Raw genomic sequence first — 22,472 nt, 5'->3', positions numbered from 1 at the left:
CCTACCTACCTACCTACCTATCTATAAAAAGGTTGCTAGTTATCAGCACTGAGCACCATGGTCCTCTCATATAATTCTCAGAAGTCTTCATCCATGTTGAAAATAAATCTCAGCGTAACTTCCCCCTCCCCCCAGCACTTCTTAGACTAAGTCCACGCATGGCAGTAGGGTGTAAAAGTTAAGAGAGCTGGCTACATGGTGGGACAGGATTGGTGCAAATCCCATTTCTCATGATTACTGACTCTGGGACTCTGGGTCAGGCCACTTAACTTCTCTTTGCCTAAGTTTCCTCATCTGTAAAAAGGAGAAAATAATATTTTCTACCTCATAGAGTTGTTGTAAGCCTGCCGTAAGCGCTCAATAAGCATTACTTACTATTATTTCTCTAGAGTCTTCTTTGTGTGCATTTTTGCTAAAAGGTAAGGCCACTCCATAATTTCCTCAACATGACAACTCTGGTATGGAGGCATAAGAGTCTTCTCTGAAAGACCCATCTTCTGAAAATATGAACCATCACTGAAGAGAATGCTGGGCTTTTTACTATCAATTTCTCTTTTAGAGGACAAGTTAAAAAACTATTCTGGAGGATACTGAAGAATCACCAATATGGAAACAGCTCTGTCTTACAAATCCCTCTCTCTTCTCTAAATATATATACAAATATATTTAGACACAAATATATACAAAAGCACACACAAATGACTTCCAATGAGAATATAATTTTAAATGAACGTTTTGGTTCATTTATCTACCTCTAATCCTGTCTCCAGTTTAACAGGATTTCACTCTAAGTTGGCAATAAGCATTTAACATTTCAATTTACTTACAGAAGAAATGTTCATCAATATATTCAGTTCATTCTTTCCAATATCCGATAACTTTCCTATTGCATTCCCATTAGTAATTTTTCTTAATGAGTGTTTAAAATTCTATTTTTTGGTTTCTTTTGTCTTCTTAGAACACCCTTGAATTGATGTATCAAAAAGAACAGCAAGATCCCAATTTGCTTGGGCATTTAGTGCCATCTCCCAAGTCTATATATCCTAAGCGAAAACATGGTTCTTCTCCCAAGACCACTGTTAGTTTGATAAACTTCCTGGCTGAAACCAAGAAGCCATATAAATACGGAGAAACTTCTACCTTGTGGTTAGAAAATTTGTCCTCAATCATATTATGAATTTTTAAGACAAATATTATTGTAAGAAATATTCCTAGTAATAAATATTTTAATATTTGCATATTAACCATAAAACTATTTAATAGTTTTGCCTCACTGAGGCGAACTTATTTTCTTATGGTTTATATCAATCATTCTTTCCTCAATGCTCAAAAATACCACAGAGGTCTTGCTAAACTCTTCACAGCAATTCACAATTTTCCCCTCTTGATGACGTGAATTCTGATAGTTGTATTGGGTTGGCCAAAAAGTTCGTTCAGGTTTTTCCGTAACATCCATACCAGAAGGCTCAAGAGAACTGCCCTTGCCTGATTCAACAAAAAGTCATCCCTGGATTACAGATTAATTAGGCCGAGCAGTAATATTTCTTGGGTAAAAATTTGTCAGCTTCCTGGAGACTTTACCATATTTTCAATTTTTTCTGAAAAGTTGACCTGTGCATGTTTCTCTGAAGTAGCAAGGAACAGCGGTAGGCACAAGTTGGCGTGTTTCCCATTTCAAGTAGTGGCCCTTGGGTCTCACCTGACCATCCGGGGAGGCAGCGGCAATGGCCCGTGGTGGGGTGGCAGCCATCCGCATGGCTGCAGTCACAGCGCTCGGCACAGTTCAGCCCATACGTGCCATCCTGCATGGAAGATAGCAATGAGGGATGGGAATCCCATGGTGGGAGATGAGAGGGACCTCAGTCAGCCGTTTCAGAAACAGCACCCTCCCCTCCCAAACACCTCTCAGCAGCATGCATTACAATCACCTCTTCCCATGTCTTTTTGGTCCCCCCAAATATAGGCTAGGCTGCAAGAGGTAAGAGTTTTTAAATTGCTCAAACCTTAGTTTATGTCTACCATACGAATGGTGAACCAACTATGCCAATATGCTGATGTGCATACAGGCAAATATAGGTAAACATGCCAATTAATTAAAAGAATCTTTATCTTACCGTGAGCCACAACTCATAAACATATTGTCTTTTTGTTCTTAAAGATTTTTATAAAATATTTCAGTACTCCTTACAGGGCATTTTTTTCCCCATTGAGGTATAATTGACATACATTTTATTAGTTTCAGGTTTAAAACATAATGATTCAATACTTGTTTATATTGTGAAATGATCACCACAATAAGTTAACATCTGCCACCATACACGGTTCCAGAATTTTATTCTCCTACAAGGCATTCTATTCATTAGTGAAAAGGGAAGTCCCTGACTCACATAAAGAAAGCCTAAAATTTTAAAAATAACAGCTCTAATGATGAAGATCATTTCCATAAATTGCCAATGAGATACATAGAACTAGGAGAAATTAACATCTTTTGTCACTTTTCCTAATTAGCATCCTCCGCTCCATGATGCCATCTAAACCACATGAAACATTCTGATTCAACCTCCTGAGCGAGGATGCAGTGTGTGTCGGCAACGCCCCCCCCCCGCCCCCCGCCACCGCCCCCCGCCACCGCCCTCATCCTCTCCCAGACCTTAATGTTTTCACATGCACATCGCGTTGGTGGTCCAGCAGAGATGAGACTCTTCACGGACGTGATCATTTAGTTTGTGGGAGAGGAATGAAAGTTCTGCATTTATAAGCTCTGCTCTTTTGCCAGGTTCTGACTGAGGGAGAGCACTACAAACCTCCCACAGCACCAAGCTGCAAAATTACCAAGAGGGAGGCACCGAGAACCAGCATTAAACAGGTAGTGGGTGTTAGATGGCATAATCATTTGTCTAGTGATTACTAAAGTAAAATATTAAAAAAACATTTTTAGGTTCTACTAATGTTTGTTCGGGCTTATAGGATTTAGCTTTGCTACAGTGTGAGCCACTAAACCATCTTCAGCCTTTGCTGATTTATTAATGCATCTAATAATATACCAAAAAAAGGACAAGATTGTGCTGGGGGCTTTGCTTTGTCCACACTCAGACTGGGAGTGAAGGGTGATCTTCAAGCCCATCTCAGAGCACTGATAATCTGTTCACTGGTGGATGACAGGAGGCAAAGCTAAGCTAACTTTGTCCTAGGGCTTTGGAGGGCATGGAATAGCCCCCAGTGAGATGCTCTCTAGCTGCCAAATGGGCTGCACTTAATGAGGAGGAAGCCCAGGGAGAAAAGCAATCTGTGGAAGGCCCCCCTCGAGGGGGACAGTTCAGGGGGTCATGGTGTCACCTCACCATCAGATGATCCCCGGGAGGCAGAGAAAACACACCGCTGAGAGAATGCTTAATGGCTCGGGAGCATAGGGAGAAAGAGTGATGGAAAAGAGGGAAGGAAACTGGCCCCGTGCGTGAGAGGAAGCAAGCGAAATGGGCTGTTACTACAGAATGCACTGCCCATTGCCCACCCTGTTGGCCTGCGGCAGACTCGGCACAGGGGTTCTGATGATGGGTGTCTCCAAAGTAGGTCAAGGGAACAGAGTCAGCCTTGAACCATGGAAATCTATGGAGATTTGTGTGACTTCAGAGATATTTGTGTCAAAAGGCGGCTGTTTCCAAACCTTTCACCACCTCACTGAGGCTTTCTGTGACACCATCATCACCCCCCTTTCAATGTCCTGCCACTTTCCACCCCAAAGGCTGGAGGATTTCCATTATAATGGAAACACGATATTTGGAGAGTTGACAGGCATACACTGGGTGTTTGACAAATGCTGGTGACTGGCTGCCATGAAGATATGGGTATATTAGAATAGAGAAAACAGAGGGGAATGGTGGCACGAACCAGGAGAGAGAGGAAGGAAGGGATTCTCACAAAGCTGCCTAACTAATTTCCACATCTATTCCTTTTCCTATCCTGTATCCAATCTGAGTTGAAACACCTCAACTCTTCTAGTAGTCACTATGGTTTGGTTCACAATCAGGCACTTTAAATCATGAAGTCCGCAAAAATAAGCTAACCCTCTGGCATCAGCTCCTCCCGGCCCTCCCAGTTGGGTCATACCTGGCAGGGAAATTCACATTTCTCCCCGCGCCATCCAGGTGCACAGGTGCAGGTCCCATCCAGGGTGTTGCAGGCTCCGCCGTTGAGGCACTGGCATGTTAAGTTACAGCCAAAGCCCCATGTGCCACTGGGACAGCTGATGGAGCAGTCCACCCCGTGCCAGCCTGCCACGACAAGAGTGCCAGGGCACATGAGCAAACAAAGGCAGCAGGGAGCTCTGCCCAGCCTTTCCAAGCCACTCTTCACCTTAGAGACATCTCAGAGGTGCACAGAAGTGCCCCTGCCACAGCTCAGGGAGCATTGGCTCTGCCATGTAAAGCCTCTACCAGAAATGAACTAAAGCACCCGCACAGCTGTCAAGGATGCCAACACTGAGAAGCACTACCGGGCTACTGGGGGGAGAGAGATGAAGTGAAGATGCACAACGTACATCACTCACTGTCTAATGTGCAGTGATGCACATTGTGGGGTGCTGAGTTTTGTTCAGGTCAGCAAATGAAACATTTATATGGGAGGGAGAAGGAAAGTTTGTGTTTGAAAGAACAACCCCATCTTTAAAGCAGGAGCCCATGAACCATGAACAGTGAGTATCCAGGATCCCGGCTGCTGCAGCAACTGTGAATAAACATGAGCCGGCCCCCACGTACAGTCAGGTGCTTGGCTACATTTCTTGTCAGGACTCCAGGCCAATCAATTTAGGGGAATGGACACATGTCTGCTTGCTTACTCTTCACCAAAGCACAGAGACTCACAGACTTTTGGAGCTGTCAGCGACTTCAGAGATCATCTCATGTGAGCCTCTCCCTTTGACTCAGGAAAGCAGGAGAGCTCTCCCTGGATAAGGGTCTTGCTGAGTCCAGGCACCGTATTTCTGCACAGCTGGAGCTAGAATCCTAGTTAAAGTTTCTTTCCTGTGCCTTTAGGAGCTAACAGGACTAGGATCAGGTAACAGACTCATTCACCCACTCACCTGCTTTGCAAGTACAAGAGCCGTCCACAGGAGAGCAGACAGCATCGTTTTTACAGCCGCAGAGAGAGGAACAATTTATCCCGTAGGTTCCCAGAGGGCATGGGGTAGAGCAGTCAATTCCCTAGATGGGCGCAAATAGGAAAATGCACGCAATTTTACCACATGAAATAAGGCCAACACAAATAAACAAAAATATATCTTGTCCATGCTAATTACAGTCCCTCTCTAATTGTAACACATTGTATTTTTAAGAGTTGTTATAACGTCACCACTATACTAATTGTACGGATTCAAGGGCAATGCTAGCTGGCCTATATTTAGGATATAATATTGAATAGGACACAAAAAAAGCCTGCTGCCTTCATTAGTTTTCCTTGGTAGCAAATATAATTCAAAACCCTCTGTCCTTGCTCAGACAAGTAGATATAGAACAACAAACTGTAGCTGTACAATTACTGTCAATAAACATAAATATGAACTATACATTAAATTGCAATGCTTCCTAGACTGCCTTGTATAATATGTAATATGATTAGTGGGTGAGGCAAAGGAATAGGACACTCTCAGCCAGCAGCATGATTCAATTTATTATCTGACAGGGAGTGTTAAACATAGAAGTTGGTTACCAAAGGTGACTGGAGGTCACCCTCCTTTAAAAACAGAAAAGACTCTTAAGGATAATTCAAGGGCTCAACCAAAGAATTGTGACACAGGTTAGAAAATCCTGTAAAGATCTCAGCTCTGAGACTTTATGACCCACTCATTCTATATTATGTGTTCTGGAGTAATCATCAACATTCTTCACAGTTTAATGTTCTCTTTAAAAGGGGAGAAAATAACTCAAGAACAACCCATTTTCCTTCAAAACAAAAATTTCTAATCTGTTGCTAAGAAATCCTGGAAACTAGGCAAAATTCTTCTCTGTTAGCTTATAGGCATATTTGAAAGGTCTAGATTCTCAAAGGGACTGAAAAACTTATATATTACTAATTCTTGGATATTAATATATAATAAATGCTAACTTGCTGTAGTATGCGCCTTCAAATTGCATGGAATTAAAACAAAAACGGTTGACAATAATACATATCCTACTTGGAAAATTTCTTTGCTACCTATAAAACATGACAAAATAATTACGTAAGGAATAATTAAAATACATCTTACTTCATGACATATATTAATTAAATAATTAAATATTAATGCCACTTTATAGTTTCACCGGCTTGCCCAGTCATCACTCTCAGGTAATTACTTATATCTCTTATCGTTACTTTTCTCTTTATTTTCTTTCTTGTTAATGATGCAATTGATTTTTAGCACATTCATTGGACTTCAGAAAAGGTCATATAAATCGTGGTATCAATATGCTCCAAGTTGCACCCCTTATCTCCTTCCTCCACAGCCCAAGCCACTCACTTTGAATCCTGGGGCACAGGTGCACTTTCCTGTCACACTGTCACAGTCAGCCCCGTTTTGGCAGCTGCAGATCTGTTGGCAAGCTTCCCCGTAGAATCCAGGAGAACATGTCTCATTACAGTAGAGTCCTGACCAGCCTGGCTTGCAGGCACACTCTCCAGACATGGGGTGACAGCTGAGAGACGTGGATGAAAGGAGCAAGTCACTCTCGGGTAAACATGACACCCAAGGCCCGTGCAAATGTTGCTTTAGCCATGATCATTAAATGTGTGGGTAATTCCATGCACGATAATTTAAACTTCATTCCCAGTCTTGGTATGATTTAATTAATCGGCTGAAACCTGATTGGTACCACAAATGTTGCATGAAATCAGCATCATGTTCTAGCAGGATGACACTAAACAACTGTGTCCTTTTGTCTGAAACTCACTTTAATTTTTGTAAAGTGAAAGCACTAATCTGATAAGACGCCAACTAGATGAGACTATCTAAAGAACCCCATCCAATGAACACTACCAAGTCAGTTCACCAGAGTGATGTCCAAGGAACTCCAGAAGCAGCGACCTTTTCAGTCTATTTCTTCTCTCGGCTCCCCATACCTGGTGGCGGAGCAGCTGTCTCTACCTGAAACAGCAGTCGCATTGATGGGCCAGGCAGCCAGCTGTCACTCCATAGCAAATGGACACATCAGCTGCGCCAAGAGGCACGGGTTAGCGAGGCTCACACAACAGGGTGCTCTGTAACGCTCAAAACACATGTGCTTCTCGCCAAAGGAAAATCTGAACAATCAAACTAGCTCTGCTCACAACTGGAAGACTGTTGAAGATGGTCTTCCTCTCCTGATGGAGATAAAACCCTCCCCTTAACTCAGGCCAACAACAAAACCCACCGTTTCATCCAGACATTTGCTAAATGACCTCTCACCAGAGGATTGTTCATAGGCTTTCTGCAAAGAACCATGACCTGGAAGGGATGAAGACTGAGGCTGTAAATTCCAGCTCTCCCACTACCTGGTCAACATTAGTGAAAACACATAACCTCCCTGTGCCTGACATCCTAATCTGTCAAGTGAGGGTCTCAGCCACACCCCATAATCTCATTTCCTATCTCTTTTTCTTAAAGAAAAGGTCTGTGGGTTAGACCGTTTGTTACTCATTTTTGGAAATTTATTTAAATATACTTTTAGGCCCCTATTGTAACTAAGTGCCCAGAAGCAAAGGCCTAGCATTCGTCACAAGCATTACTCAGGAAACATGGCAGGAAGAAATATTCAAGCACAACTCTACATTTAAGATGGTTTCTTGGGTATATAAGGTTTGGACTCATAAGACAAGAGTTTGAATCTCAAATCAACTTAGAACTACTCAGATCTACTTATCTGCTATTTATCCTTGGGCAAAATACCTGGCATCTCCATGGCTTCTCAAATTTAACCATCAAACACGGAGCTCTGGTTCTTCCCTTTCTTCATTCCTCACTCAGTGTTTCCTTTCAACTGCTTTCCACTGAAGTAATGGCACCACCAGCCACTCAGTGGTTTAAGCTAAAAACCTCATAGTTATTCTTGATAACTCCTTCTTCCTCATCTCCCATATTGACTTCATCACTAGGACCTAACCATTCTAACTCCAAAATATGTCTTGAATCTATCCACATCGCTCCATCTTCAGTGTCACCATCTTACTCCAAGGCAAGGTCATCTGTCTCCTACACTCCTGAATAGCCTTCCGACTTTCTTCCCTGCATTCACTCATGCCTCATCACCTAAAAAGTAGATCATATGGTATCATTTTCCTTAAAACTCTTCAAAGACTCCCTTTGAAGCCTACACTCAGAATAAAATCCATACTGTTTAATACAGCTAGAGTGAAGATTATTGATTGTCTAAACCAGGACATTTTTAAGAGTGAAGAGGGAGTTACTAATAATTACATTAGGGCAATAGGCCTAAACCAAACAGTTCCTGTGACACCAGATATATTATGACCCTAAATATAGCCCATAGGCCTTCATCATTTGGCTACCGCCTTCTTTCCGACCTCTTCTTTCATCGTTATTCTCTCTTTATTACTATGTTCAACCGCAATAGATTTCTTTTAGTTTGTAAGAGCATTGAGGTTTTTCAACTTAAGGGCTTCACATGGGCTATTCCATATGCCAGGAATGCTATCTCCCCGCTCCTGGCCTAGCTCTCTCCGTCTTCTCCTTCCAGGCTCAGTTTAAATCTCTCTTACTTAGAGAGGCCTTCCCTGACCACTCATGTTTCAGTTAGGTCTCTCCTATTATCCTCTTTCATTGCACCCTGCTCATCTCACTTATCACAATCTGTAATCTTATGTTTATTTTTATAATCCTTCCCCTGTCTTCTTTCCCCTCTAGACTTCCAGCTCCATGAGGACAAGAATTCAGGGTGTTTTGTCACCTGGCCGTGGACACAGTAGCCCACGGTAAGCACTGATTGAGTGAACAAGTGAAACTGTCACAGTTGATGTGTGGCGGGGTCTGACTCCAGGGATCGTGCTTTCCCACACAAACCTGCTTCCCCTGATCTCTCCAAGTCATCCAGCAATGTTAAATTATAATCTGCATGTCTGCATACAAAGGCCAGATTTCCCCTAAAATAAGTTTTTTAAATGTCAAATTTATGACTTAAAAGGAATCACCATTAATTGCAGGAGACAGTCACTTAAGTGACATTTATGGTGATACTGTAAGCGGATGCACAGACTAGCACTGAATGTATGCTAACACCATGCTAAGCAATCCATGTGCATGATTTCATTTAATGCTCACAGTGTTAGGTATGATTCCATTTTATAAATGAGGGAAGAGAGACCTGGAAAGAGGAATTTATTCAAAGTCTTGCACAGGTAGTGGCAGAATCAAACTTGAACCCAGATTTCTTTCTTTGTTTTCACACCAAAGGAAAAGGAAGTTTGATAGCAGCCTGCTAGGAGGGCTATATATGAAAAAGAATTGCTAAAATTTAAATTTTAAAACTGCAAGGATAAAAGGGTTAGCAGGACCAATAAAAGCTTGTATTGTGCAAGAAGCATGGACAAATTTAAGTTTATTTTAGAAAGGCCCTACATATGACAAAAAGAAAAGAAATATTCCAAGTGATGGATTGGTTAAAGTAGTTCACCTTAAGATACTATTTAAAAAAAGGACATCTTTTGGTAGAAAATATTACTTTACATTAAAAAGTAGAAAATAATATTCATGGTATAGATATAAATGTTAAGCAGAATAGACAATTCGGGGACAGGGAATTGAACTAAGCTAGAGGCAGGCAGAGAAATTGATATTCAATGCCCCCCACTGAGTATTAGTGCAGCACACTGGTTCTCAAATTGATTGACACCAAAATTAGTATTCTGCAATTTGTAATTATATGTAGGAAGCCAGAGCACTTTGGAGGCATTTGATGGGTTCTCATGCAGGCAGCTTAATTGGTAATGAGATTTACATGTTGTTGTTAGAGCAGCAGAGTGGAGGTTGAAGGGTCATATCCTCCTACCTGATTTCTTTCTAAAGAACAGATTGCTTTGTGTAATATGAAAATTGGATTAAACACAGATAGGAATATCTACCATTTTATACACATATATAACTAGATAAAAATATTCTAGTAAAGTTTTCCAGTTTAAGAGTTAATTACAGGTATCCCATATAATATTGGCTAAAATAGAATGAATCATTGAACTTCCTTTTATTCATTTCCTTAGATATTATTCATGCTCAAATATATGACAATTAGGTGGCATTTGCAAATAGGCACACCCTGATTGCCCACAGCTATTAAATGTCCTTATTAACAAGAGCTAATATACATATCCCATGTGGAATCTCAGTGAATGTGAATTTTGTTTTCCTGTTCAAAATCATTTCCACTATAAAAGTTAGTTTTAAGAAGTCCAGTTCACAGAGAGTGTCCTTAGGCTCTATAACAGTGCTGTAATTTAAAATACTAATATCACTTATAAATATATTTAAATTCATTTCAACCTTACGATAGCTTGCAAAATAAAAATGGCTACAAACGCTTTGTAACTCCTCCCACTAAGAGGTGGAGTGTAACAAATCTGGACTTGGTTGTGTTACCTGCTTTGTCTAAAAGGACATTAGCAAACATGACATAACCAAAGGTTTGAAAAGTGTTTGCATGTTGGGGCTTGCCCTGTCTCTTGCTGCTGTTGGAAGCCAGTCACCACTTACAGAAGCCCAGGCTAACCTGCTAGATGCTGGGGACATACGGCTCAGTCACTCCCATTACCCAGCTAAATGCTAGACATGTGAGTGAGGAATTCCAGTGAGGAATTCCAGGAATTCTAGTTGATCTTCCAGCTGAACATAGGCAGACCAGCAGAACAACCACCAAGCTGAGCCCAGCCCAAAGAATCAAGCAAAAAATCATCAGTTAACAAATAATTGTTGTTTTAGACCACTAAGTTTAGGGTAGGTTTTTTTTTTTTTATGCAGCAAAACTAACTGATACAAACCCTTACTCAAATATATGGCTTCAATATATGTCAATACATACATATCCGCAGAACTAAAAATTTACCTAAAGACACTGTAAACTGATAGTGTGCGTTGCATTAGTTATTTCACTAATTATGACAAAGACTTTTAGGATAAATATACATCATGTATTATGCAATAGCAAGCTACACTCTTGCCTGATTAAATGGTAAGTTAGACTTCCAATTAATACAAAGATTCTATGCCTTTTGGTTCAAAGGGAACCTTGTGTTTCTAGGAATTTTACATAGAAGTTCAAGATATAAGAATAGATGGGTGGCTTCAACTGTGAATTCAAAACGACAGAGTCATATAATCAACATTCAACTGGTCTTAACAGAAATTTGTACAAGTTAATTTTAAAAAATAGCTCTCATTATTTAGGGAAGCCACTTCATAGGCTAATTGTTTTTTAATCTTCTGATTATTTGTTATACATTATTAGACAGATTTTAGTGTTCTTTTGATCTATGTGACTATCAAATAAGTTCATGTACTTGTTTGTTAAAGCATACGTGCTTAGGTACACATGACCTATGTCAAAATTATATGGTACTGACGTCAACCTAATAACTGTCCACTTGCACCTTGCAGCTATTAATATGGTAACTAATTCCAACAAAATCAACATTTCCTCTGCTTCCCCAATTCTTCTCATAGCAGAGATCCTTTGTATAGGTTTATTAATCCATTTGATTTCAGGCTGCATCTGTATACAATGAAACAGCACACTGGCATTAAAAAGTCCTTAGCCATTACTAATGACTTGAGCCAAACTAATGAGCCAAACTCATGACTTGTCCCTAATCCTGCCAGCTCCTTCAACATTAAAGAGTTGAAAAACAAAAACAAAATCCTGCAGAGATTATTCATTTTTACTCCCCAAACTGTCATGTAAAGAGTGGCAATATTTTCCAATGAAGAAAACCAGAAGTTGGCTAAAGTAGCTTACTAAGTTGCTTGAGACACATTAAGAATGCACTTCTTTGATATGTCCCACTAAAATGTATTTCAGCACACACGCACACACAGTGCAAAGTCCTTTTTTTTTTTTTTTGGCTCCCAACAATGGTTTAAAGAAGAGACCAACTACAGGCTTCTATTTACTTTTAACCTTTGTGCATTTGAGATTTGATGTGGTCACAAGTTACCTTTTAGAAGCATAAATGAAGTAACAGTTGTGCTGAATGCAAATAAAGGTAATTCTGGTATCATCTGAACTGCTATATAATGCACTGCATTTTTGTCAAACTCAACTTTTCCAGCAGTATGCAAACGAGGCCCAGAACTTTAAGTGATATGTATCTGGTCTTTGGGGGAGGGAGAGGAAGAAACGGTTGCATAGATATTTTCAGGGGCAGACAAGGTACAGAAAAGTGGGTGGGATCTTGGTTTTCTGTTCATAAATTCTTCGAGAAATTTTTGAGCCAAAAGACCCCTGTGAATTCTATGTCCAAGTAATCAATTCTGAACACATATCTCACATGTGACAACGACTCGTGACACACTGTCACAAAACTTCCACCAGTACACTTCCTGGCTAGGCAGATGTCAAGTAAAAGAGGCTGCAGTGAGAATCATTTTGTGATAGTTTTACGTACTAAACTGGGCTTAACCTATGTCTCTCATTGTATCTTTGCTTCTAAGGGAATGTCACAAAATCCCTCTCTTAGGGATACATTCTACTAACCTCAGCAAGTTTAATATTTTCTGGTGGCCATTAATAGAGAATAGGGTTTCATATCCATCCACGGCCATCTAACAATTTTAGCACTTCTTACTTGGACCATTAAGTGGAAAAGACTTCCATTTACTTAGTGGTTCCTGCCCTGGATGACCCAGAAGCAAGAAGGGTCTCAGGGTGGAAATTTCTCTGCCGATCCCTCCTTCTAAATAGTGGACACTGCGGTGAAAACTTTAATAGGACACATCATTCCAGGGGCAGCTGACCCTCACCTATGAGTGTTGTCCAGGTGGCAGGGACACCACTTGTCACATTTGATGCCGTAGAGCCCTTCTGGACACAGGCGCGCCTCACAGCGGTCGCCAGCAAAGCCTGCTTCGCAGAGGCAGGAGCCGCTCACATGGTAACACTTCCCTCCATTGACACATTGGCAGGTCTCTGCACAGCGAACTCCGTAGGTGCCAACGGGACACTCATCCTGGCACCTGTCATGCAGGAGGCGGGAGCGTAAGATAGATTAGTCAGTGCCTTGTGAAAATAAACAGTTGATTCAGATAGGCTTTGTTATGTTTACAATGATATCATTTTTGGATTTGACATTTATTTGGTAATTGTACAATTACAGATATGAAAAGCATTAAGATAAATTATAGTAGTAACAGTAGTATGACCTGTTTAAAGAAATAGCAAAAACAAAAACAAAATAAAATTATGAGCTTGGGATGAAAAGCATGTTTTACACCTAGTCCTTGCTAAAGGCATACATAGCACTTTAGAAGATACCAGGAAAGGGAGAAAATGAACTGCCCTAATGTGAGTCCCAGCCCATCATTAGGGAATTAAAATATATGCTTTCTCTAAAAAAGAATGAAATAATACCATTTGCAGCAACATGGATGGACATAGATATTATCACATTAAGTAAGTCAGACAGAGAATGACAAACATCATACACCACTTATATGTGGAATCTAAACAAATGACACAAATGAACTCATTTACAAAACAGAAACAGACTCACAGACATAGAAAACAAACTTACAGTTACCAAAGGGGGTAGTGGGCAGGCGGAGATAAATTAGGAGTTTGGGATTAACAGGTACACACCACTATATACAAAATAGGTAAACAACAAGGACCTCCTGTATAGCACAGGGAACTATACTTAATATCTTTTAATAACCTAAAATGGAAAAGAATCTGAAAAAGAATATGTATAATCACATTGCTGTACACCTGAAACTAATACAACATTGTAAATTACCTATCTTCAATTAAAATAAAATAAGATATATGCTTTCCCCATTTCAAAGAGAAAACTTTGTAGCAAACTTGAAACAAAATATTAATTATCTTGGCTTTCACTTTGACATTAATTTTTAATTTCAGCCATGTGTCTGCTCTTTTCAAAGCTGAATGGCAATCATTGCTCCTCATTTAGAAAGTTATGTAACTAAATAAAGTCCTCCTTAGATTTGGGAACGTCTGAGCTACTGAAATCAGGTGTCCTCAATTTCAACCTGGGGAACTCCTGCCAGGAGACGGTAGAGATTCTGGGAGTTCTCGAACATAAAATTTTCATTAAATGGGGTTTTGTCCTCTGTTGGGAAGAAGGGCTACTAAATAGTAAGAAAAAAAATTCACTTTATTGTCTTTTAAAAAATGGCCTAACAGTGTGGTCTCGGCATAAGGATACGCTCTAGGTAAGTTGGATCTGGTGGGAAGCTGAGTTGCTGGAGGGAATCGAGAAGAGAAAATCATCATGGCTCCATGGAACGCAAGACTAGCTATCGGGCCAGCCAAGTTTCTTTTTGACCAGGCAAGGTGACTTGATGGGACTTTCTGTAGCAGAAGGAGCCCTTTCTGCCAAGGGAGAGGAAGCCGGGGTCTCGCCTACCCAGAGCGCTGCCACAAGCAGGGTACCCTCTGTGAGTCTCAGAAGCCACTTCCCATGTGGCTCTCAAGTCATGCCAGACCCAGAGTCCAAAATGTAGGTCAGCACTGTATTTTTTCAAATGGGTACAGGGCAAGGGCAAGTGCATGATAATGAATCCAAGCAGACTTCAAAGCAACAGCAAAGAGGCTGAAAAGCAAACATTTTCCACAAGGCTTTGCATAGTTTTAATGATAGGGTGTGAGGACTAACAATATCAAGGCTGGATGGGATTCTATTTAAGTGCAGAGGCTAAATCTTGAGAACCCTTTGATATTTTTCTCGTTAACTCTGGTTCTGGCATATATTTAGGGAAAAGGGCCTCTTGCAAATTTGGTTTCACAGACTCTAGACATCTTCAGGCTTGTCAATGGCAAAGTCTTCAAATCAACCACTCAACAAAGCATTAGAAAAGTTCTGGAGTAATTGAACCAAGTTTATTTAGCATAAAATCAGATGTGTGCTGCAAAGTTACACATGAGTAAACCTATTTTTAGACCAGAGTATTTTTTAAAGGTACTCTATTTTTAACTTGTAAGAAGCTTTACTAAGCCAAGTCACTTAGTTTACTCCTTAAAGATGTAAACTTTGGAGAACGAAATGCTATAGGACAATCATTGGGCCTCCTCATGGCTCCACTAAAGGCTGGCAAGACAGCTTGGCAACCTGTCTGTCCAGACGTCCTTGCAAGGCAGTACCAGAAAAAAACAAAAAGTTATGCTCAAGGTAAATAATATTACTAAAAGAAACCCAAATGTTACGCTTTGGACTCCAGGATTTTAACTCAGGAAAAAGCACAGCTCTAAAAGTGGGGAACAGGATAGAAACGTGAAGCATGGAAAAACGTCTGCCACCAAATGACAGGGGAGCAGTGTGTCTATTCTGTCCTATTTTGGCATGGACTTCCTTCTCTCTGAGAAAACAAAATCCATAATAGCTGGGCCTGACCCATATTTACCTTTCTAATATATACTTAAACATACTGAGTTTCTGTTTTAAATGGCAAAAAGCCATTTGAATTTTACTTACTAAAGTAGCCAGTAAAGTTTGGTTTACCTTCCCACTTCTTTTTTGTCAATGTTGTACTTGTAAGAGAATTCTGTTAATAATAGTTATGTCTGCTTCCACCTACCACACCAAAATGGTAGGATATCTTTCTAGAAGTAGGTATTTTCCACCTTAAAAATAAATGCAATCATGAAGTAGCTTACACCCTTCTCACTGGCTGAATTAAGTCTTTGTCAAGCAGTCTTATCTCCCTTTTGGGCTCCTTTTTCTAAAAGAAGCCTCATTTCCCAATGAATTTTATGCCCTTAATGTTGCTTTTGTGGTCCCATGTGGAATAAGAAAAGTAATCTTAGAAGTCATTAAAAGAGGAAATATTTTCTTAGGAGAGATGGCAGAGAGGCAATAAATATAAATAAAATAAAAATATAGCAATAAATATTGGCCATAGTAGAAATATGAAAATGTGAAGTTCCTATTTTATTTTTTTAGATTTTGAATAATACCCTGGAATTGGGGAAAATGGACAAGCATTAAGTAGAGATAACCTAATAAAACATGACACCAATATCCAAACCAATGAGGGTCACAGGCTTGTTTGAATATCATTTCGATTATCATATTGCATCTCACTGTGAACTTATGGAAAAGGAAGTGAGTTAGCACATAAGGGGTGCCAGCTTCCTTTTTCTCCTTTGTCCTTTTGAGCATGGCCCTCCAAGAGTGACCTGAATAATTGGGCCAAACCATGATTTAGTGTGAAAGAATCACATTCCTCATTAAACTGGGATCAATAGATCGGCTGCCTACCTTTCAAACGTCTAGAACTGCTGCTCTGGGGAAATATAAAGAACACTGGGAAAGAGCCAACTTTTCCACAATCCCAGAAGCAGGAAAGAGTTCCTCCATTGAAGGCCAGTTCTGTATCCCCCCAATTCCTGTCTCCAATTTTGGACTTCACCTCCTTTGGCCCACATTCTTCTTCACTCTCAGGGTGGTACAGAAGACAGCGTGGCAGAACTATCTCGGGCTTCACCTTAACAGAGTCCATAATTGATCCACGGATCTCTCCACTCAGCTTACGCGTAAGGAGCACCAATTATGTACATGGACTCATGCTAGTCCATCAAAGGCCCCAGTGCGATGATGCCATGACAACACATCAGCATTAAGAACACTCTTTTAACCCCTTCAGAAGAATTTTTGTGAGGATCTGAAAGCCATGCTCTCTCCACTCATACTTGGCTGTGCCGCATGAGGTTTCCTCACCACGCTGTCCTCTCAACTGTCCCACAAACCCTACAGCCTATTATGGGGGCATCCCCTGATCTGCTCTGCCTGCTTACAAGGTGCCCATTTTGTTTGTTCTGTTTTCTCTCTGGCTGGGAGGGCCGTCCCCACATCCTGGGTACGCTCTGGGCCAGCTGTCTGCTGTGGTACCTGCTTCCCTCTGGCCTGACCTCAGTGATCAAGTTTCGCTGACTTCTCAAAACAGGGGAAATGGCAAGTCCCCAGGCCTTCGGCCTGCTTTCCCCAAACCTCCTGCCACAGATCATTCTATAACCACTTATTGTTTCCCTTTCACGATGACGGATGTGCTTGTTGTCATTGTGTTGTGTGTGTGTGTGTCTGCATGTGTGTTAACTCTTGAACCCAGATAGTGAGAGCAGAATTGAAAACAGGAGTCATGTCATCAGTTCATCGGAAAAACAACAGTTATAAAAACAAGTCAAGAAGCAAGTTCCCTCTTCACTTTCCTTCTCTTTCTCTAGCTCTTTGCCAGCTTTGCCCCAAATCTAAAACTCACCTGAAAATTAGCTGTTATCCCCTTTCCCTGTATTCTAAATAAGGTAAGTATAAGCCTGCATGTTTGTTGATTTTGTGTTTCCTTGAATTTGAGACTTAAATTCCTACAGGGCAAGAAAACCATTATATTTAAATTTTTATGGTCCAAAAATATTACACAGAACTATTATTTAGGGTTCTGCTTGGTCCCATGCCTCTCCTTTCCTGACTCATCTTTCTATATTAAGATGTTAATGCCACATGGATCCAGAACTCATCTAACAACATCATTTTCCAAAATACAATCATAAACCAGGATGTAGGGCACAAAAACTTTCTGAGTAGCCCAATTACATGTTGTAAAAACCATGTGCTAAAGGTGTCAATAATGCATAACATCAAAAAACTAAGGAAAATATGTAGTTATATTAACAAAAGATGAAAAAGTCTTTAATGAAATGAAACAGATACTACTAACAAAAGTTCCTAATAAAAATAGGAATTAAAAAAAAAAAACTACTCAAGGGGACTTCCCTGGTGGTCCAGTGGTTAAGACTTCACCTTCCAATGCAGGGGGTGCGGGTTCGATCCCTGGTTGGGGAGCTAAGATCCCACGTGCCTCCCGGCCAAAAAACCAAAACATAAAACAGAAGCAACATTGTAACAAGTGCAATAAAGATTTAAAAAATGGTCCACATCAAAAAAAATCTTAAGAAAAAAAACTACTGAAGCATGAAAAAGACAGTAACAAACATGAAACTATACTGGAGCCATTTCCAATAAAATTAGGAAGAAGACAGGAATTCCCACTATTACCTCTATTTGTCAACATTCATTCAGAGGTTTAAATTAATGCAACAACTCAAGAAAACGAAATAATCATTACAAATCTTGAAAAGAAGAGCCTAACTTGTCTTTATTTGTAGATGATAAAATAACCATAGTATTTGCTAAAAATAACATGAGAATTAACTAAGAAGTTTGGTAGAGTGGCTAAATAAAAAATTATTCAAAGGCAAGTTCTTCTTTATCCAGAAATATCCAATTAAAAACTTAAATGGGATTTTTCAAAAATTACAAAATACTTATAAATAAATTTAATAAGGAAGTGCAGAGTCTAAGTGTGTGTGTGGGGGGGAAACACCCCACAGTATCTTATTAAAAGTCATAAAATTAGACCAGAATTTTAGAAAGAAAAAAATTAGAGAGGAAGGTTAAAGGAATTCTTAATTCACAGATATCACCAAAAAAATAATGATACCTAGTATCTATATAGTTTCTAGACATCACTCAAATTAATAATCGCTAGTATTTATACAGCTCATAGAAATCACTCCACTACAATAATAGCTAATATCTGCAAGTTCAGCACTGTTCTAAATGCTTTAATGTACTCATTTAATCCTTATAACAACCCTAGAGGAAAATACAGTTATTTATTTGAACATTATAGATTAGGATGTTTCCAAGGACACAGGTTCCAAAATCTTTGTTTTTGGCTATTATACTCTTCTGCCTCTCAAGCCTCTTTCTCTAATTTTACACACACATCTAGCAAGCTTGGTTATTGATTAAAGAGCTAATTAGAAGCCGTAAAAGCACTCTGGGTAACACCTTACCACCTAACACAAAAAATGACCAGCAGTGGGTGTAAAAACCACGCACCACATGAGCATCACGTGCGACCAGAGAGCCCTGTGAGTCCCACAGGGTCTTACTCTATCAGCACTGCACAATGAAACGACTGCTGTTCTTCTTTTTTTTTTTTATCCTTTTTTTTTTTTAACATCTTTATTGGAGTATAATTGCTTTACAATGTTGTGTTAGATTCTGCTGTACAACAAAGTGAATCAGCTATATGTATACATATATCCCCATATCCCCTCCCTCTTGCATCTCCCTCCCACCCTCCCTACCCCACCCCTCTAGGTGGTCACAAAGCACTGAGCTGATCTCCCTGTGTTATGTGGCTGCTTCCCACTAGCTATCTATTTTACGTTTGGTAGTGTATATATGTCGATGCCACCCTCTCACTTCGTCCCACCTCCTAGAGAAATGGAAATAAAAACAAAAATAAACAAATGGGACCTAATGAAACTTAAAAGCTTTTGCACAGCAAAGGAAACCACAAGCAAGACGAAAAGACAACTCTCAGAATGGGAGAAAATATTTGCAAACGAAGCAACTGACAAAGGATTAATCTCCAAAATACACAAGCAGCTCATGCAGTTCAATATCAAAAAAAACAAACGACTGCTATTCTTAAGAGCACACAGCATTATAAGAAGGTAACTTTATGCCTGACATACTTTTTAAAGATACCTAAGTACACATCCCATTTTAAAATACATCTATCCAAAAATCTTTAAAATGTAAAAAGTATTGGTGCTTGAAGTGGCTGTCCTAAACACTTAACTGTATAGAACTCATCCATCATGGGTTCTGATATTTTATTATTTCTTAAAAATATAATATAATATCTTCAATTCACCATTGCTGTATCTTCAATTCACCATTGCTGTCTATGATCCAGTTTCTATGCACTGAGTTGGGAAGGAATCTGTCAAACACACTGATACCTTACAGATGCTTCTTGGATGATTACAGAATAGTCACAGACAAATGGTAGTACACGTGTTCCCTGGATGCTCCAAGCTCTCCTTTCACACCATTACAAACAGTCAGAGAAGCACAAGGATGTCCCTTACCGTTCCCCCGTGTATCCGGGACTGCAGTGACATTGGCCCGTGGTGGCATCACACGTCCCTCCATTATGGCACTGACATTCTTGTGAACAGTTCTTTCCAAAGCGACCCTCGGGGCAAGGCTGACCACACACTGTGCCCTGCATTCAAAGAGACTTGGGAAATTAGATGGGCCTCCAGCCAGGGAAGGGCCAAAGGAGAAGGGAGAAAAGAGGGGGAAAAAAAAGGGAGGAGGGATATAGGAACAGGGCTGCAAGAAGATTAGATAAAGGAGATTTTAGAACACATACACTCTGTTCATCATCTCAAAAGTGTTAGAAATTCTAAATTGACTTATTTGCTTAGTAAGCCTAAATCTCAAGATATACTCATAGGTGGCAGAATAGTAATCTTAAGAAATACCTATATTAAAAAAATAAAGTTACATCAAATTATTATGGAAACCTAAGGAATTTACAAATCCTCCTAAGTGTTCTTCCTTGTGTCTTACATGTACAGTAAGTCAACAATACTTATTGAGCATCCATTACATAAATGACAACATCTGGCCCACATGGAATATCCAAATGCTTCACCATATGTTCTAGAGAAAATACACTTTATCATTGGTTTTATTTCTTATAAGGAAGCATAAGAAAAGACTGACATTTTTTGTACCTGAATTAATGATAACATTGCCTAAGAAATACTTCAGCAGAAATGAACCTAGACATTTTATTTCAGAAGAAAATACACTTTTATTTTCAGCAGGTTCAACAAACATTGTTGGGCCAAGATCAATAGGAAAGCCTATATCATGGGGAGAAAAATTGAGAGAGTAACTTGGACACATCTCCTCACCCTAGAGGCTGTCTGTCTTGTCAGACACTGTCATATTTATTCCAGTACTATGTGGAGAAGCATAAGATACTTTGCCAATAAGTCAATGAAATATTCTACTATTTTCTACTTCACTCGTCTACATAACTTGGGCTTGTAGCTTATCATCTATTTACTGGAGTTACTGTTTCAGCAAACAACATATCCCAAGTAACAGGAATTGTTATAATGTTTTTAACTGTTGGAAGCTGTTGCTTTGTCCTCCTTCTCTATAAAAAAGACAGACTGTGGGCACTCTGATATTGGAGGCTAGCGAACACCAGATGGTTTTGTAAATGTTTATTCTGGGTAGTGTAAGAAAATACATTTCCTCTAACTCCTGGCTATCTACAAAGGCAGTTGGTGTGCTAATTAAGTCTCCTCTGGTGGTTTCTAGTTATCTACCAATGAGGAAAGTTCTTCCAGAATCTTGGAACTGAAAAAGCCTTTGAGAGGTGATTCAAATCAATGCTTAACTGAGAATCATCTATGTGCCAGGCATCATGCTAAGCTCTGAGAATCAAAGATGAAGTCACAACCTTTAATTAGCTCACAACATGGTGAGGGGGAAAGATGTAAAAATAGCTCTGACCCCTCCATTCTAGCACAACATATTAACATGACTAAAGGAATAACACGCCAAGTGTTAATCCATGATAAGCAGGGGTTCTGGTGAAAATTCTCACTCTCTCAGGGACTAACTACTCACATTTTGTAATGGTCCCACATAAGCTTCAGAGATGCTATTGAAATATTGTTTATAAATAAGGATTAATGTCCTACTTAAAGCTATTTGCTCACATTATTCCTATTAGTTGAAATACATACATGTGTATGTGTGATAGGAATATATATTCATCATGAAAAGTACCTAGGATGATTGCACAAAGAAAATGTTATAAAGAGAAGTATAAGTTGGAAGCTCAGCTATGCACATAAAAAAATGACCTGAAACATTCAGTAAGAAACATCTATCAAGGTAGGGGCCCCAGAGTATTGGGGAGGCTCCACTGGGCTGATGGAGAGGGCCATCTGCCCACCTACTGGGACTCATGGCCCAAGTTTTGGTTACCACTATCCCACATCATGACCACCCCTACCCAGAAGAAGAACAAAGCTTCTATCTCAAGATGAGGCAACTCTACAGACAATGTCTACACAAAAATCCTAGGAGTAACATGCCTATAGCTCCTCATCCAAAGAACACGGAGCTCCCTGGACACTCTGCTATCCCAGCAAAATCCATCCCTTGCCAAGGACCAAGCAACGACAAGTGTTGGCAAAAGGTTGAATATAAGAAATAAAAGAAGAGAAGGAGTCAAAGATAATTCAGCATTTCTACCTTGGGCAACTAAAAAAGAAGTGTTGGTTTTAATGAGGATAAAAAAGGTAAAAAAGGAATTGTGGTACAACAAAGGATTAGGGGTACAACAAATTTGGTTCTATGAACACTGACTTTGATGGGCCTGCTTCCAGCTCAGTAGT

At 39.8% G+C, this 22,472-nt stretch overlaps 1 protein-coding gene across 1 annotated transcript in view; it reads right to left on the bottom strand.

The window, feature by feature from the left end:
* Nucleotides 1–22,472, bottom strand: part of MEGF10 (multiple EGF like domains 10) — a 118,532-nt gene that overhangs the window by 31,051 nt on the left and 65,009 nt on the right. The window contains exons 7-12 of the mRNA XM_061188116.1: nt 20,133–20,269; nt 12,974–13,186; nt 6,494–6,668; nt 5,078–5,198; nt 4,108–4,271; nt 1,700–1,802 (exon numbers count right to left, since the gene is read on the bottom strand). Coding sequence (XP_061044099.1) covers nt 1,700–1,802; nt 4,108–4,271; nt 5,078–5,198; nt 6,494–6,668; nt 12,974–13,186; nt 20,133–20,269 — 913 coding nt within the window. The remainder of the gene's footprint in view (nt 1–1,699; nt 1,803–4,107; nt 4,272–5,077; nt 5,199–6,493; nt 6,669–12,973; nt 13,187–20,132; nt 20,270–22,472) is intronic.

The sequence above is a fragment of the Eubalaena glacialis genome, chromosome 4, assembly GCF_028564815.1.
Source record: "Eubalaena glacialis isolate mEubGla1 chromosome 4, mEubGla1.1.hap2.+ XY, whole genome shotgun sequence".
Lineage (NCBI taxonomy): Eukaryota > Metazoa > Chordata > Mammalia > Artiodactyla > Balaenidae > Eubalaena > Eubalaena glacialis.
Note: the sequence above shows the minus strand (reverse complement) of the source record. Positions and strands in the feature narration are given on the sequence as shown.